General features: G+C 44.6%; 1 protein-coding gene across 1 annotated transcript in view; it reads left to right on the top strand.

Moving 5' to 3' along the window:
* Positions 1 to 14,439, top strand: part of PRMT7 (protein arginine methyltransferase 7) — a 32,207-nt gene extending 17,768 nt beyond the window's left edge. Inside the window, exons 13-17 of the mRNA XM_018566369.1 lie at positions 3 to 122; positions 7,202 to 7,276; positions 13,371 to 13,531; positions 14,005 to 14,101; positions 14,269 to 14,439. Coding sequence (XP_018421871.1) covers positions 3 to 122; positions 7,202 to 7,276; positions 13,371 to 13,531; positions 14,005 to 14,101; positions 14,269 to 14,433 — 618 coding nt within the window. The 3' untranslated portion in view covers positions 14,434 to 14,439. The remainder of the gene's footprint in view (positions 1 to 2; positions 123 to 7,201; positions 7,277 to 13,370; positions 13,532 to 14,004; positions 14,102 to 14,268) is intronic.
* The last annotated feature ends 4,260 nt before the right edge of the window (positions 14,440 to 18,699 follow it).

Raw genomic sequence — 18,699 nt, 5'->3', positions numbered from 1 at the left:
TCCTTCCGTGGCACAATCTGTACTTCTGGTACTCCCGCAGTGCTCTGTCAGACAACCTTGTTGAGGGCTGCACTGTATTTCCCATGTCTGCTACTCTTTATGTCCTGGCTGTGGAATTTAAGGTAAGAACAAGCAAACAGGATGGATTCACGCTTTTCAGGTGTGTTAAGGCAAGCCATTAATTACAGAAACATTAGCCCTCATTCACATGACTAACAGCTGACCCGTACAGATCCGTGCTGCGTGCACGGCCGTACCTGGCCGCTTCCGGGAAGGACAGGCTGTTGCGTGCAATCACACGCAGCACTTGTCTTTCCCGGGAGTGGCCCGATACGGCCGTGCACGCAGCACGGATCTGTACGGGTCAGCTGTTAGTCGGGTGAATGAGGGCTAAGTGTGAATGGATCCTGAAGGCTATGTCTGCTAAACATTCTCTAGTTTTGATCTTAAAGTGACATTAAACCCTCAGATTTTTTAACATAAAATAATACTGTAATGTGTGCCTTACTGTAATCCATGGTAGTTTCCCTTCTCTTTGCTGCTCTTCCTTTTAAATCTGTATCTGTTCTCATGCTGGGCAGAACTTCTGTTTTGCAGCAGACTGCCTTGTCTCTGAAATGGATACACAGTGTCTGTGTGTAGGTTTGCAACCTGAGCCAGCACTACAGGAAGAGGCACTCAGCTGCAAAGGGAAGTTCTCCCCAAGCATGAGAAGACATGAGGATTTAAAAGGAAGAGCAGCAAAGAGAAGGGAAACTACCATGGATTACAGTAAGGCACACATTACAGTATTGGTTTATGTTAAAAAATCTGAGGGTTTAATGTCACTTTAAGTAACAGGCAAAGAAAGCACGAATATGATGAAGGATAAACTTAATTTCTCTTTTATTCATTGAAGGACTCATTCCTTCAGTGAATTCAGAGAAAAGGATTTTACAATACAATTTTATTGCCTGCTCATTGATTACTAGACCCAGATTATTTACACTAACGAAGAACCTTCTTTATCAAGTACTGAAAAAAGAACTATTGATTTTGTTACAGCCATTAACTAATTTTTGTGTCTAAAAACAGTTTAAGGACAACATACAAGCATCTTGTAAAGTACACAAATAAAGAAATCCAGGGAATAAAAAATGGACAAAACAATCTGTCATTGATACATTGTAGCGTGTGGTAACACGGGCATTCGAGTGGTTTGGGATATAACAACCGCTGATTATACCAGCTTACAAAGAGAAATATAGCATGGGGAAATCTAGACCCTCCTAACAAGTAAGGCCCTGAGGATAAGTGTGGCTCTAGGGCAGCGGTAGGCAACCTTGGCACTCCCGCTCTTGTGGTACTACAAGTCCCATAAGGCATTGTAAGATTCTGTCAGCCACAGGCATGATTCTGAAGCAGAGGCATATGGAATTTGTAGTATTAGCTGGAGTGCTGATGTTGCCTCCCCTTGCTCTGTTGTTTACTGTTCAAAATGTTTATATATATATATAATATATTGCTGAATACTGCACAAGTTGTTTTGTGTAATAAATTAAAATGTTTCAGAACTGAAATCATTTTTGGGTCACGCCTTAATGACCAAGGAAACATGTGGGTCCGAGGTTACACAGGTTGAGAACCACTGCTCTAGGGTCTTGCAGATAGTGTATTGCAGGAATCATATTGAGCCCATATTGTCTGAAATTCTGATGACTTGTAATCTGTTGACTACTGGGGTAATGAACAGTAATCAGCAGGAGAGGTGTACACATCCACGGAATGAGGTAGAAGCAGGGAGATGCTTGCACTGCAGGTCCTCCAGTTCAGCTTTCTATCTTGGATAGAGAACAGTGGGTAGCACAGTAGTGACTTCGTAAAATCCCATAAGACTAGCAGTCAAAGGAAGCAGATGATCTCGCATTGCAGGTATACAGCTTTAAGTGTACAGAACAGTGCTGCACAGTCGCATGTTTTCCCGAGTGATCCCTCAGTTCTCATAGCTGAGCTGGTATAAAGCAGGAAAACAATAAAACATTTTTCATGGTCCCTACTTTGGATTATGTAGATCTCACCATACACGTCACACACTTACCATACAATCTCTGTACAATCAGTGTGTATCCAATCAGGCAGGCCCTTGCACTACATAGTTGTTGGTAGATCTGCAAACGTTTGTACAGGCAGCTTGTGACATGTGTGGTAAGCGTATGCTTTTCTGTGTGTCTAAACAGATCCCTGATAGTTCCCCTTATCTGCAGTCCCTGTTATGGATGAACAGGAATCCTCTATGCTGAATGTTCCTGTTCATAGCTTGTGGAGATAGTATGTTAACTATAGCCACAATCATGCATTAACAGGAAGTGATGTAGAGCACTTCCTGTTCATTCATAATTGGGGAAACTGTAAACATACTCTGTCCTCAATTATTTACAAGCACTCAGTGATCAGCTGATCGCTGACTGCTTGTTCCCGCTCTCCATCCTGACTCGCTGTCATAGGAGGCTAAGCCGGCGGTGCGGGGAGGGAGGAGAGCTTGGTCTATTTTGACAGCTGACTCCTCCCCCACATCACTAGCTCGGCCTCCTGTGACAGCTGTCTCTGCCCCCACACCGCTCTCCATCCTGATCTGTCACAGGAGGCTGAGCGGGGCAGGCCTCCTGTGACATCACGGGTCACAGCGCTCTCCTCCCCGCCCCGCTCGTCCGCCTTAACGTTTCTCTCCTCCCCACTGGATGCTGCGCTTTGTCAGAGGAGACATAGGGCAGCACCCAGAGGGGAGGAGAGAAACTAGGAATGCACCGCAATTTTCGGCTAAAAGATGGCACTTTCGGCATGTTGCCCAAAGTGCCATTTTCGTATGTTATATTTCTGCGGCTGAAATTTCAGTGCATCCCTCATGAGGAGTCTAGAAAACAGTGACCAAACGCAGGGAGGGAAAGGAGGTTGTCAGAGGATCCATCTTTGCCAAAATCAATAAATCCAGGGCCTCGCAGGTATAAAAATGAAAAAGCAGCTATGAGTGCAATACTCGTCTTCTCTCCAGCACTGTCCCGCACAGTCTTGCCATTCTCTGCTCCAGTGATTATCCTCTTCCGGGGTCAGAGATGCCATCATCCTATGCACCTTCTGTGAGGCCTGTCCAACAGAAACCAGTCCCCTAGGGGGTGAGTCATTATCCTCATTGAAGATGGTCTTTTAGCCTTTAACTTAGCATGCTGGTCTATAATCTTCTTTCTGATCTCCTCCGACAGCTCCATGTTCAGTGTGGTGCACACGATGATATCAAACAGCAGAGAGACTTCATTCATATAGTCTGACTGACTAATTACAAGATTGAAGACATTTTGATACTAACTTAAGAAAACAGTTTAAAGGAGAACTATGACATGAGTGATTTCCACTCACGTCATAGTTCTAAGCCGACCTGTGACAATGAGACTGTCACAGGTCGGCTCAGTAGATCGGGAGGTGAGGGAAAACATACCGGGTTCCCTCACCTCTCGATTCTGTCATGGCTCTCTGCCGTGACAGGGGGAGGGGCTGGATTCCCCTCTCCCCGCTCCGATCTGCCAGCGCTGACTGGCGGAACGGACAGGGGAGGGGGCGGGTACAGCTGGCTCTGCCTCTAGATAGGCAGAGCCAGCTGTCACTCACGCAGCTGGGCAGATCCCGTCATCTAAGTCGGGATCCGCTCCAGGTGCGGCGTCTCAGTATACCGCGAGCTGTAGCTGTATACTGAGCTTGGGGTAACGGGAGGACGCTAGTTTGTGTCCTCCCGTTACCCTAAAGAGAACTATGGGGAAAAGCCCTAACCCCATAGTTCTCCTTTAAACTATCACACTGATCCAGTTATATATAATCTTTTCCAGCGGTACCAACACATCTATCCAGGCATTTTATAATATCTTTGTAGAATAATATATTTCTTTTCACGCTTTATTTGCTTTACTTTATGGCATACGAAAGGCAAGCAAGTATACATGAGACAATCACCTTTCGCCCTCTTTAACTCGAATAACAGCCGGCTCGTACAGATCCGTGCTGCGTGCACGGCCGTATCGGGCCGCTCCCGGGAAGGACAGGTGCTGCATGTGATTTGTACGAAGCAGCCTGTCCTTCTCTATGGGAGTACGCCACCGTGCGCTCACGCAAATTGCACGTCCGTACGGGAGCGGGTGTCCCTGCTTGGACGCAGACAGGATCCATCCTGTCAACGTACGAGTACGGACGTGCAGTTTGGGTGAGCGTATGGCCACGTACCCCCATGGAGAACAACAGGCTGCTGCTTACAAATCACATGCACCACCTGTGCTTCCCAGGAGCGGCCCGATGCAGCTGTGCACGGAGCTGTACGGACCGGCTGTTATTCGTGTGAATGAGGGCTTCAGGAGGAATGAAGCATTGTTTCATTGCGCTGTAAGGGTACCAAGAAATTTGTCCACGTCTATAGTATGATTTACAGCGGGTCATGCTGTCGGTAAAATGTCGGGATGATCAAGTCATTATGTTTGCCAGTTAAAATAAAGCATTGAAATAATTGTCCTGCAGGAGGCTGTTCTTTTCCTCTCTCTGTGTTATCTCCGAGTTATTTAATATACATCGTTTATCTGTTCCTATAAAAGCCCTGGCCTCTTCTATTGGAGTCACGCTTCATGCGTCTTCAACAGCGCCTACCCAGCCCCATTATACCTTCTGCCTGCACGGTGGCCTGTATGTGCCGATTACATTCTGTACCCTGATAAATACATCACCTTTTAAAATGCCGAGAACATTTCTGCATGTGAATATTAAATGAAATTCATTTAAATGTAGTACGGAAGCAAAGAAAACATTGGGGGAAGAAATTGACTCGAGCATGGGAGACCTAGAGAGAATACAATGGTGGCTAAGAAGGCTAGTTTTTATCAAACCTTTTATGACATTACCAATAAAATGTATTTCCACGCATTGTGTGGAGGAATCCTGCTACATTCACTAATGTATATTTAGAAATCTATATCCACTAGCAAGGACTGGTCAGCTGAGCAAATGAAAGCAATATATAAAAAAAACACAGCAAAGCAGCTTCAAAGGGAGAACTGGAACAAAAGCAGAGCAGTTCCTTTTAGCAACAACACCAGTTGTTTGTGTCATGTGAAAGAGGGGAACCTGATTTTATAATTGCCAACAGTTCCTTATTTGTCATACATGTAAACATCATACTTGCTAAAGCTCTAAATATAATCAACACTTTCCATTTAGTTATGTTGTTTTTACCTTTTTTTTTTTACATCTGAGTGGTGCTGAACTTCTACATCCTTGTTCTGGTTGGCACTGGTACATGGCTGTACAGGCACTGGTTCTGGTTGGCACTGGTACATGGCTGTAGAGGTTCTGGTTGGCACTGGTACATGGCTGTACAGGCACTGGTTCTGGTTGGCACTGGTACATGGCTGTACAGGCACTTGTTCTGGTTGGCACTGGTACATGGCTGTACAGGCACTTGTTCTGGCTGGCACTGGTACATGGCTGTAAGGGCACTTGTTCTGGTTTGCACTGGTACATGGCTGTACAGGCACTGGTTCTGGTTGGCACTGGTACATGGCTGTACAGGCACTTGTTCTGGTTGGCACTGGTACATGGCTTTAAGGGCACTTGTTCTGGTTGGCACTGGTACTTGGCTGTACAGGCACTTGTTCTGGTTGGCACTGAGAGTGGTTCTGAACTTCTACATCCTCTTTAGCTACTTCCTACATGCATTTACTTCGCTGTTGGCTGCTCTTCATTGCTCTGGACTGGCTTCCTTAGACCTAACTCAGACAGGCAGCAGCCTCCACTGCCTTCTGAAAAGCGATCCTCAGTTGATCACTTTTCAGAGGGCGGTAGATCAGCGGCTGCTTGGCATTCAGGAGGCATACTGGCAGCTCCCGAATACCGCGCTGTAACCGTGTACGCACACCCATTTGTTGCAATTATCGCCTGCCATGCGAGACATGCTGTATATTTTTTGCTGCGACACAAAGTGACCATGTGAACGAGGCCTTATAGTGACAGCGGTGGAACATGCCTGATCATTGAGGGACACCGATCTGAAGAATTCTAAGGCGCAGGGTTATGCTGCTGCCTTTAGGAGAAATGAACACTAGGCAAATAAAGCCCTCCCACCTCATACCTGCCAGTCAATGTCTTCAAGAATCTTAAAAATGAAAGCAGCACAAATGTTAATTTTTACAGCACAAACGTGGCACTAACCAACCAGCCCGTTTTCATGTCTTCAGGCTGTTGTAGGGGGGCTGGGTGACCTTCGTCGACCTTTAATAAATAGTTAATACCTCGAAAACTAAAAGAGATAGAATGGAGATATAAACGGCACAAACCAGCACAAACGTAGCACTAACTAACCAGCAAGTTTCGTGTGTTTTGGCTGTTGTAGGGGGGTTGGGTGATGTCATCATCTTAAAAAAAACTATTTCTGTGATCTTAAAAATAAAAGCAGCACAAATGTTAGTTTTTGCGGCACAAAACAGCACAAACCTAGCACTAAAGAAACACACTGGAATTTTTATTTGTGCCGATTGAAGGGGTTTTTTCAAGCTATAGCTGTTGCCACATACAATGACAGATTCCCTTTAAAGCTTACATGTTATAGTTTATAACCTATATAAATACCTGTACTGCTTAACTTTGGGCAGATATAAAAGACACAAATTAATGCCGTGCTGTGATCATTGGTGCATCATTAAGTTAGGGCTGGACAAAATGCCAGGGGCCAGGTAGCCAATGCTCTTTAAACGTTACAGCTGGCTCTGAATGTTTGATGTTTTCTCTAGTTGTTGTCGGTGAAGCTGGCTCCTAAAACATCCTGCTGGCTTCTGAATTGGACAAACTGGCTCTTGAATTCCACATTAGTTGTCCCCCTCTGCATTAAATGTATTTTGTAAATGCGAGCAGAGTGAGTACCTGAATTTGACTCTTGGAGTCCTTGCTATGGGCTTCCTTGATTGGCCCAGAGCTGTCACATGAGTGAGTCATGCCTAGATGTACTGGGTATTTGTTTTGCCTTCGAACACTGATCACAGTGACAGTGGACCTTAGCAAAGTGAAGTATATGCTGCTGGGGATAGGGAGAAAGGTAAACCTCTGGCTCTGATTAGGCAAAGCATGGTAAAAAAATGCAAAGTTTACAAAGTTTTAAAAAAACATTTGATTAATTGATAAACTGTTTGTCTCTTATCAGGATCTTTGGAGGATCCGGAGTCCGTGTGGAATCTGTGAAGGGTTTGATGTCTCCATTATGGATGCAATGATCAAGGTTTCAGTATCACTTTTACTCTGTCTGTTTGTAATCAGTAGCTATACAGCTGATGCTGGGCTCTAGGGTAATGGTCTTTGATAAATATCCACTATCCCTCAACCTTCTGCTTCGCAGCACATTCAGATTGACAACACAGATGTCTGTAATACCATGTATTACAGATACCATGTACATTTCACATCATTGTTTTATAATTAGACTCTGTTCACATGTGCATCGGAAATGAACAAATGATAAACACCCATTAATGCTCCTATTGCCTCAGCCCGAAACACCCTCTCTGTGTTGGTTTTCCCTGTTTTTTAAAAAAAGGGGCCGTGTTGTCACTGGTACATGGCTGTACAGGCACTTGTTCTGGTTGGCACTGGTACTGGCTGTACAGGCACTGGTTCTGGCTGGTCATGGTACTTGGCAGTACAGGCACTGGTTCTGGCTGTACAGGCACTGGTTCTGGCTGGCCATGGTACTTGGCTGTACAGGCACTTGTTCTGGTTGGCACTGGTACATGGCTGTACAGGCACTTGTTCTGGTTGGCACTGGTACATGGCTGTACAGGCACTTGTTCTGGTTGGCACTGGTACATGGCTGTACAGGCACTTGTTCTGGTTGGCACTGGTACATGGCTGTACAGGCACTTGTTCTGGTTGGCACTGGTACATGGCTGTACAGGCACTTGTTCTGGTTGGCACTGGTACATGGCTGTACAGGCACAGGTTCTGGTTGGCACTGGTACATAGCTGTACAGGCACTGGTTTTGGCTGGCCATGGTTCTTGGCTGTATAGGCACTGGCTCTGGCTGGTCCTGGTACTTTGCAGTACAGGCACTTGTACTGGCCGGCACTGGTACTTTCAAATGTAACATGCTATATAATTTCTCTCCCGTTCATTGAAGGACACAGGGAACAGATCGGAGATCATGTACTGTAGGGTAATATCGCCACCTGCAGGAGAAGGACGCTAGGCACAAAAAAACTAAAGACCAATCACAGCCTAGGGGCTGCCCCTGCCGGTGGCCAAACCCCCCACCTGCTGACAAGTCTCCAGTTTTTTGCCTAACGTCAGGAGTAAGGAGCTAAGAATTTTTTCTCGGTATTCTTACCTGCTTCTTCCTGATTTTTTTCAGAGGATTCTTCTAGCAAGTGTTGTCCGGGCGACAGGCTGGATGTCTCGGATCCTTGGAGTCTCCCCTGGATGACCAGCGAGCGTATGCAGGCCCGCTACGGTGGGTCGGCTACGACGGCCCCGCTCCGGCGGGGTGGCCTGTGGGTTCGTCCCAGGGGGGTGCATATGACTGGGGGTCTCGGCCGCCCAGTCACAGCACTTCCCTCAGGCTGCTGGCGCCGCGGCTGCGGTCGGGGGCGCCAGTTTTCCGCAAGCACCTGTGGGTTTCTTTGATGTCCCCTACACTGCTTTCGGCATGGAGGGGGGTGCCTGGTCTGCGGATGGTTGCGTCCTCCTGGGGTATGTATGGGATGGGGGGTCCGCTGGCGCGTGCCTGGATCCTTTGGCTCCTGCCCTCTCTCCCCTCCCCCTCCCCCTCCTCCCCCTCGGTCACCTTCTGGGAGTCACGTAGGGGTGTTGTGGCCCTGTGGGTCCTTACCTGAAGGACGGCTCAGGGTGTGCCAGGTTGCGGTGGTGGGCACTTTCCTCGGCTCTGGGGGCGGCCTGCGGGTGCTCCTGGGGTGTTTCGGGGTCGGGCTGAGCTCCGGTTGCCGATCGGGGGTTTTTGGCTGCTGCTGCCTGGTTCCGTTCGCGGGGGCCGCTAATCGAGCCCCCGGCTTCGTTTGCGGCCTTCTCGGAGGCCGCGGCTGCCATCTTTGGAGTGGGTGCGTGCGCCCTCGGTCTGATGTCCTTCAGAGGTTTTTACTCAAACCTGTTTACGGTGCCAAAGAAGGATGGGGTGCGCCCCATCCTGGACCTCAAGCGGTTGAACGTCTTTTGTGCGCGTTCGCCGGTTCCGGATGGATTTGATCCGCTCTGTGGTGGCGTGTCTTCACCAGGGGGATTTCATGGCCTCCCTCGACATCAAGGATGCCTACCTTCACGTTCCTGTTTGTACCTCCCATTTTCCCTGTGTCCTTCAATGAACGGAGAGAAAAGGATTTTACGGTGAGTACCAAAATCCTATTTTTTGCTGCGATTCAATGCCACCACATGTATATACTGCCCCAGATGTGTTTGTATGTGGTTGGTGCCTTGTTTTGCTGCATGTGTGAACAAGGTTTTAAACCGTAATTGTGCGCATGTTTATAGGAGAAAAGAAAAGTGCTGCCCATACCTGGTTATCAGTACGGTTCAGCACATACCAATGTACAAAAGGAGTAGGGAGAGTAGAGAGGGGCTGCAGTGTTACCCAGTGATGTAAAAGAAGACACCCCTTTAGATATACATACTCTTTTGCTCATTCCTGCAGTCCAAAGGAAAGCTAGCCAAGAAACTATACACATCCAAATAGATAGCAGGGATGTTTTCTTTATATATAACTCTGCAGAGAGCTCTTTGTCTGCAAACGTCTTTATCTGCTAGTAGACAGGAAATTTGAACTGGCAGAATCACTGATGATTATGAAACCGTTCTCCGAATACAGTAGGAACATTGATAAAGATGAAAGATTATGTTTTCAAATATGCTTGGTTTGCTTGAATATAAAAAGCTAAGCTGTGTTTGAAATGCAACGTATTCCTTTTAAGGATATCTAAACCCAACAACAAAAATGTAATATGTTGCAGCTTTTTCTGTCCTTAGATGTGGCGGCTGCATTCGTGTTCATTTTCACCAAGTACAGACAATACCTGTTTATCTTGCCAAAAATGCTGTGCCCAATACCATGTGAGCTGAACTAAAAGTATGATATTGTCTTCCTTGTGTAAACTACTAATCCCCCACCCCATGTAATAGAGATGAAGTGAGGCAGGCATGTTCGGAGTACACTCTGGGTGACAATTGTATCTCCCTCCATATATACAGTATAGTGAACAGGAAATGTGTTACTGGCAGGATCACCAGGTAAAAATAAAGAAAAAGCCTGAACAAAGAAAATTAATACATCTAAAGACTGGTACACTCTAATAGAATACTTTTGTATTTAGATACACTTTAAAGGTAACTTCCTTGTTCTCAGAATAAATATCCACATCTAAAATGGCTTCTAGTTCTACTTGGCAGTTGTACCATCATACTGAAGCGCTTCCTATACAAGCAGATTTGAAATCTATACGGCTGAGACATGTCTGTAGGGATGGTAGGCAATACCAGCCATATTTCACATTGTATTCTTTACAAAAGCCGAAAGATGACCATACACTATAAGATTTGTGAACAATTACTCGATTCCCCCATTCATGCTAATGTGCGTGGATGGAGGAATCTCCCCTGTCAGCTATCCTAATCTTCAAATCATGAACATTTTTCAGAGGTGTCTCTTTCTATCCTTTATGATAGACCCAACTGGATTTGTAGGTAGCTCACTGGTTTATGATTAGGCAGCTCAAAGACTCAGTACAATAGTTAGGAGGTACCGGCAGCAACTGGGGGACAGAAATTAGAAGAGCGCCAGACCAAAACGGATATCCGAGTCCATAGTACGTACACTGTACGTCGTCAGTCACGAAGGGGTTAAAGGAGAACTATGAGGCGAGTGATTTTCAGTCATAGTTAGAGCTGATGTGTGACAATGAAACTGTCACACCTCGGCTCTATTGATTGGGAAGTGAGGGAAAACATACCGTCGCTCGGGCACTTTCCGATCATCTTCCTGCAGAGCCCGCTGTCAATCAGCTAGCTAGGTGGATCTCGACAGTATGGTTGGGATTTGACCCGGCTGTGCAGCTCTCAGTATATAGCGAGCTGTAGCTCGCTATATACTTAGCTTTGCGTTAGGGGAGGACGCTAGTATATGTCCTCCTGTGACCCAAAAGAGAACTATGGGATAAAAAGTTTACCCCATAGTTCTCTTTAAATAATTGTGTCGCTCAAACATTCAACACGTTACAGAGGCAGAAGCAACCCCCTTCCTCAGGGCTTGGCCTGCCCCTTGCAGAATACCTGAACAGTGGCAGCAGGCTGCAGTTACTATTTGGCAAACAATGTTTCATGGCAGGTACAGCAGGACGGCGCATGGATCAACTTTCAGCCAATTTAGCAGGAAATAACCGAAATTCAATCCGTGTTTGTATAGCTTTAGATTTCTATTATAATAATGCTGACCAAGCATATGTGCTTTTCTGGATAAGGCTGCCCACCCAGCACCTCATGTTTCTGCAATCTCTGGGTTTTAAGAAGGACTTTGAAAGCATGAACCCGCTATCCTTTGTGTTTTTTGTTACACCGCTCTATTTGCAACAGAGATTGGAATAGTAAATGATAGCCTTCCATGTGCAGGTGCTGCTGCAGTTTACAGAAACAATGAAATTGCAGTTGCTCCCTACCTGTAATGTAATTATACTGATGATTTGTATCCTGACCAGAGTTCTAAACAGATTGACTTCTATAATGATTTCCACTGAACTCATTGTGAACCTGATAATGCCGCCAGAATTACAATATGATGCCATTCTGTCAGTAGTAGGTGGATATCAGGTTTTTTGAAGCTGAACTCCAAGTGGATATAAAATAACACCAATGAATGACATTATTTATTCGTTAAAACAAAATCATTAAATGTATTATAACTGTATGTAATGTAAATACCTGAATTTGACATGTTTTCAGCCTCTTGTAATTCCCTGTAAAGGAGCACTGGGACCTGCAGAGGCAGCATTTGGGGGCAGTTAGGTATCCTGCATTCACATGTGATTATGAGAAATATGCAAGTATAGGCCATATTTTAATATAGAGCCTTGATAATATTAAGATGACATCTGTTTTTAGTATATTGACCACAAACTGATATAGCAAAATATATGTGATTTTTTATATAGTTCTGTATGTATACAGTCCAGATTATAGAACATGAGTAGATGTCAATTACAATGCCTATGGCTACGGATGCACCGATAACGGTTTTTCGGTAACGAGTACTGATATTTTTTTCACCGCATACTAATACTTGAAGTCCCTTTAAGGAAGCGTGTAATGACTCGCCACCTGGCTTCCTGATGTGAAGGGAAACAGTCTTCATGGTCTCTAGTCACCTGGTAACGAGGAAGCAAAGATTTTGGCCAATCAGGAAAGTGGGGCGTAGGTAATGACTCACCGCCAGGTTGGCCAGCTTCCCGACCATTCAGGAAACCGGGCAGCAAGTCATTATATGCTGCCCAGCTTCCTGATTGGCCAGGAAGCTGGCTCCTTGCTCCCTCGTCACTTGATGCCGGCTAATCAGGAAGCCGGGCAGTGTGTAATGACTCGCCACCCAGCTTCCTGATACCGGATTTCCTGTATCGGGATAAGCATTGGGAGCATTTGGGCGAGTACTCGTACTCCCCCAAATACTCGTTATCGACACCAATACTAGTATCGGTGCATCCCTACTTATGGCAGAACAAGCCAGTGGTATGTGTAAGCACTGGTTTTGTCTACGTTCCACCTCTTACAACTCATTGCTGTGAATTAGCACACTGCATTTAGGGCACTCTTAATAAAGGAATAGCCCCTTAGGGTACTTTGCCAGCCATAGACCCATCCCATGCATTTTATGAAGCTGTAATGGTGAACAGAGCAGTGGCTTTTGAAAATTGCAACCTGAATTAATGTAGTTTTGAAAAAGCGGGGGGAAAATGTGAAATACGTAAAAAAAAAAAAATGATAAAGAGAAAAAAAAAAACATTATCTTATGGAGGCAGCGGAAACATTACAGACTCCATTTACCTGTGGAATACCTCAGTGTGACTGTGAACTGCACTACTACCGGTAATTAAAGAACTTCGGGCAAAGAAAATCTTAGCCCTTGCAGTAGGGCCACCCCCACACTGCAAGGGTTAAGTATTTTAGACAGGTCCCTTCAGCCTCTCTCATCCTCAATATAGCGATGGTATGTCCCTCACCCTTTCATTTTATGTCTAGTGCTTGAAAGTTATGTGAAATTGATATATTAATTTGTATGATGTACTTCTTCTTTTTTTTTTTTTTTTATAATATGAAATATTTTTTTCAGAAATCCCTTGATTTCCGAGAATCCCAGGAGGCCGAGCCCCATGCTCTATGGGAATATCCCTGCAGAGCACTTTCTCAGCCAGTAAAGGTCATGACATTTGACTTCCGAAAGACGATCCCAGTTAATGATGTGAAGTCCGAGGGCTCTGTGAGCCTAGTGAGGTATGTAAATAATATGTAATGACACACACATTATAGTTTGTCCAATAGAAGCTTTTTGAGGGCCTCCTAAGAACTTACTTGCCAGTGTTTTTGCATAGTTTTCTGTAGAAAAACACACTTAAGCTGACATAACCAAGCAGTTTGTCTTCCTTGGCTGTGCCATGTTTTTTGGAGGAGACAAGAACTCTACGAAGGTCTGCTATCTCCCAGAAGGTGGTGACTGATTCAACCCACAGGCCTTTAATACGGCCCTTTAACAGGCCCTTAATATCATCAGAGGACACACCAGACCATATACAGTATATGCCTAGTTGGGAAACATGACTATTACACCTGTTGTAGAATGCAGTTAAGTTACTTCTCCTGAAAACTTCATATAGAGGAGGAGCCTGTATATTGAAAGTGTGAATAGTGAAGGTAATGGATCTCTTCACCTTTTATTGCTGCTGTTATCATATTTCTCCCTCTGATAGGTCAGGAAGGTGTCATGGGGTTGTACTCTGGATGGAATATCAGCTCACAGAAGACATTTCGGTCAGTACTGGCCTGTTGGAAGTGTCTAATGAGAAGGTGAGTTCCTGAGACAGAATAATAAAGCATTGTATGAAATGTGTGCTCTGTCAAATGTAATTGTCTGTGTTATTAACAGGGAAGTATAAACTGTTTAACCAGCAAGATTTTTAGATTTTCTCTATCTTAGAATTCTCTTTTATGCTCCTGTTCTCTTTTTGTCTTAGGGTTACTGCCAGTGGTATCCACACAGCAAGCAAGGAGTCTTCTTCCTAAATTCTGTCCTGGAGCTGGGGCCATCCTCTACGCAGACCTATAGCTCTGTCACCTATCAGCTGACTTTCAGTCCCAAACTGGGGGACATTGAAATGAATTTTCTCCCTAACCCTTAACACTTATCAACTCTTTTGTTTTTAGTTCCAAAGTAACTTAAAGGGCAACTCTTCCTGGAACAGATTTGAGCTTTGTGGATGGAGTGGTATAAGTTTTAATCAACTGCTGTGTCTTTACTGCTTGTGTGAGTTACTAATATTGATATCTAAGTCCACCACTGGCACTGTGAGAGGCCAATTCTGGATTTTTATTCAGGCTACATCATTGCAGCGAGTATGATGCAAGTGGTGCCCTGGACACCAGTAAAGAATCTGGAAAATGGAGAAGTACAATTCTGGATGTGCTGGCTCTTTAAATAGACCATTAAACATCAATCATGCAATCTTATGTAAAACTGATTTAACATCTTTCATCAGGAATAGGATCATGTTGGTGAAGCATCATACTTTTTATCAATGAGGCTTATTTTTAAAATAAAGATGTAAGAGAGGAAAGCAGTATTCCTAGGAGACAGCCAATTTCAATGTTTATTTTAAGATTTATGTAATAAAATATCTATTACTCTGCGCATCATGCTCATTCATAGAAGAAATGTTCACATGTAATGAACAAAATCTTGTTACTATGTGTTTGTATAGAGTGATCATGTGTAGAAAATAAGGGATTGTAATATTCACAGGCCCCATCACCAGTTCATTTTAAATGACCTTTTAATACAGCAAAATGAATAGATAATTGGAGCACCATTTGTTTTTCTTATATACAAATCTTGTTGTTCCAAGCACTGTCAAGTTAAAGTAGAACTAAAAACTCAAATGTTTTGCATACATCTACTGCTGGCAAGCTGTAGATATAAGCAAAAACATTAAACTAAAGTAACCAAACAGGTAATTATCTGTGTTTCCGCCGCTCGCTCCCGTTTGAAGATTCTCAAGCAGCCGTGAAGGATTATGGGGCGGGCGCATGCGCAGTAGAGATCTTTAGCCAAGAGAAGAGACACAGTGTAAGTCTATGCATGCAGCCGGGAACGAGCACGCGAACAGACTCCATGGTGCCGGTCTCTAAACCAGCACTGGAGGTACTCCTGAAAATTACTGGAAAGAAGATGATTGGATCAAGAGGCATCATTTAGGGCAAGTCCTTAAAGCAGCATTGGCGGGGGGGATTGTGACTTTAATGTCACTTCAACTTACATAGAACAAAATGTCACTAGCACACCAGACAATGTTGTCTAGTGTTCATCCTTTATTGACACATGTTGTCACATTGAAGCAACGTTTCAGGGCCGCGCAGGCTCTCCTTTATCAGGCCCAGTGCCTGATGAAGGGGACCTTTCGTTGCTTTTATTAAAAACTATCACTAAATTGATCTGAATTATGATATATGCTCTCGACACATGCAGATATTTGTTCAATCGATCAGAGGCTATCGTTTTGGCAGAGTCAAAGTCACTAAACCGATGGAAAGGATGATCTTTGGTTTGCAGTTTTTAGTCAATGACCTATTTTTCAATAAATTAGACTATGTTTGCACCTTGATTGCTTCTGTGTTTGCAACTTATATTTTATCATCTTACCAAGATTCTGACTCAGCTGGAATTCTCCCTATAAAGTCCAATTTGAGCTGGCTGGTTCTGCCCTCCTGTTGCCAGTGACACTAATTTTTCAGTGTCAGAATCGGTAAGTTCCCTCAAAACAGATCTCTCCACCTTAGAACTAGGCCTTAGACTTCAATTGTAATGGCTTGTTATAAGCATCAAATCGTATGTCCTGCATGAATCTAATATCCATACAGATGCGCACAGCACTCTGGTTGAGCTGCTTCGATTCTGATAAGATATCTATGGAGCCTCCAGCTTGCTTGACCTTTAAGGGATTTTGCCTCTTCAGGCCTGCATTTTACACCAGGATCAGTAATGCTACATGAGGATTGAGCATACTCCTCTCCCCAACATAGGAGGTCTAGGGAAAGGTCGGTTGAATCTGAACTTCATCAACTTCTGCATTAGGTGTCTCAGAGCCTCCGACTACCACTCAGCATGTAGGGCTTTAATTCAGGGGTCCATTAACATCCCTGAACAGCCTTCTGCATGAAGGTGTGCCTCTACTTCTACAAGTGCGGGGCTAATTGTGCATCCTGGCAAGTCCTTGGGTAATTTGCTTCTGGATTTAGTTGCAGAGAGCACCGCCCCCCCATAAGCACATAGGCTAATTCTTTGCTCTGGTGCTTCCATTGGTTGCTCTGTATTATCTCCCCTTGCTACTCCAAAGGACAATGCACTTTCCACAGTCTCCCTGGGTTCCTCCCACCCCTGGACCCCAAGTTTCAGCCTATGCGTTAATTGGAGCTCTGCCCCATCCATGCCCCCACACAGTTTCTTAGGTAGATTCCCTGTCTATGAGACATGAAAAGCTCATCAGGGTACAAAGTGCCTCTTAGTGTCCCTTGTCTCTGGAGGTACTCCCCAACCTTCAAGGTCACCAGCTCTGGCTGTCCGCTACCGGGATAAGGACTAGGATCCTCAATGTAGTCTGGGAGATTTTGGGACCTCTTCGCTTGTGAATTGGCTGTCCTGCAGCTTTTTGGGGACTTTTCTCCTGATGCCTTCCTTCGTTCTGCCCTTAACTGGGTAAATCTCTGAACAATTCTGCTAAGATTCTTGTCCCTCCATGGCTGTTGATGCTTCGCTGGACCTAGGGAAATCGGGAGTTCCTTCTTCCCTGTTTAGGAATTTTTAGTTGTTCCACCTGTTTTTGTGGGTTGTGGTTGATCTGCTTTTCACTGGCTAAAGTTAGTTGTTGCCTTCAGTGTAGAGTCATTCTCCTCTGGCGGTAACCTTCCCTATCCTGGTCTGAAGCATCAGGTTGATTCTCCATGCTCTCCCTTTGGTAGGTTCCCCTATCTGGTAAGGGGTTTCACCTCATCCATTTCAGATTTGTGCGTTGGTCCTTCAGGCAGCTCTGGGCTGAAGGCATCCCTGGTCCTTATAGTATGGCCGGTTAGTAGTTGCTCTGTTTCCACCCCTCAGTTTGACTGCTTTTGCACATCCCAGTTGTATCTGAATTTCTGTGTCCCTTAGTAAACGAGAGACAGAATAAGATTTTTGTATATATCGTAAAATCCATTTCTTGGAGTCCATTGATGGACACGGGTCCCGCTACTCTGTGTTTCTCTTCATGCTCTTTGTACTGCTTTGCCACAAAACTGATTTGTTTGCTGGTGCCCAATATTCCTTTTAGGCAGCTGTATAAAACTACTATATCTGAATTCCTTTATCACTCAATGGACTCCAACAAATGGATTTTTACAGTAAGTACAAAAATCCTATTTTTGGCCTACATTTTAATGTTGACTTCTGTCTGGATGAGTCAATTACTGCACAATCTCAGCAAACAGCCATGACTTATGCATACATAGCGGGGTCTCTTGGCCATGTTGGACTTTTTCAACCTCTGTCTAGTGTCTATGGCCAGCAGGTATATATGCAAAATATCATTAAAACTATTGGAGTTGACAAATTGTTTATCTTGAGTTCTTTAATGCGTTAATATTGTGCCTGAATGTGATTACGTGTGCTTTATTGTGTTTATATATAAGAATTTAACAGACGTTCCTGGAGTGAAAGCACAGGAAAAGGAAAAAAGAACACGTTTTTCAGAGGAAGGGTAAATGTTTTATTGTGTATCTCCTTAGGCATGCATTGTTACTGCTCCCTTGTTAATTTGTTCAAAGCACAAAATAGAGCAAGCAGCATCCAAAAAGAAGACACATTACAAATAAAGAAGAGAGAAAAGCAAACCTGTAAAGCTTGGTTAAAATGCATGTTAAATACATTTTTGTTTGCACTTCTGTGATGCCACACAAATGAACATGCAGATGTAATTATGGACATAACCTATGGGGGATTAGTAAACAGTGAAAAAATCTGACCATCAGATAATGTCTTGGCTGTTCAACAGCCATGCAGCCATCCACTATTGTATCAAATGGGCACCGTTTATACTGATAGGGAGGCTTCCTAGGACTGTAAAGATCCCCCTGACCTCTACTGCTTTTTTTCATATGGATGTCCACTGCCTCTGGACTTACCTCATTTGGGGGATGAGTGACTGAGTGATAGTGTCTGCATTTACACCAGCTGTAGGAGATTTATATATGGTCTTCCTGGTGGGAAGGTGGTGAGGCTGGAAGGTGCTCGGCGTCTCTCTCCTCCTCCCCCCACCCCCCAGCGTCGGTCGGTTGGCGTCTCTCTCTTCTTCCCCCCAGCATCGGTTGGTGTCTCCTTCCTCCCCAGCGTTAGTCGGTGTCTCTTTCCTTTTTTCCCC

This window comes from Nanorana parkeri, unplaced genomic scaffold (assembly GCF_000935625.1).
Source record: "Nanorana parkeri isolate BGI_ZX_2015 unplaced genomic scaffold, ASM93562v1 scaffold943, whole genome shotgun sequence".
Lineage (NCBI taxonomy): Eukaryota > Metazoa > Chordata > Amphibia > Anura > Dicroglossidae > Nanorana > Nanorana parkeri.
The sequence above is the reverse complement of the archived record's forward strand: the minus strand, read 5'-3'. Positions and strand labels throughout refer to the sequence as shown.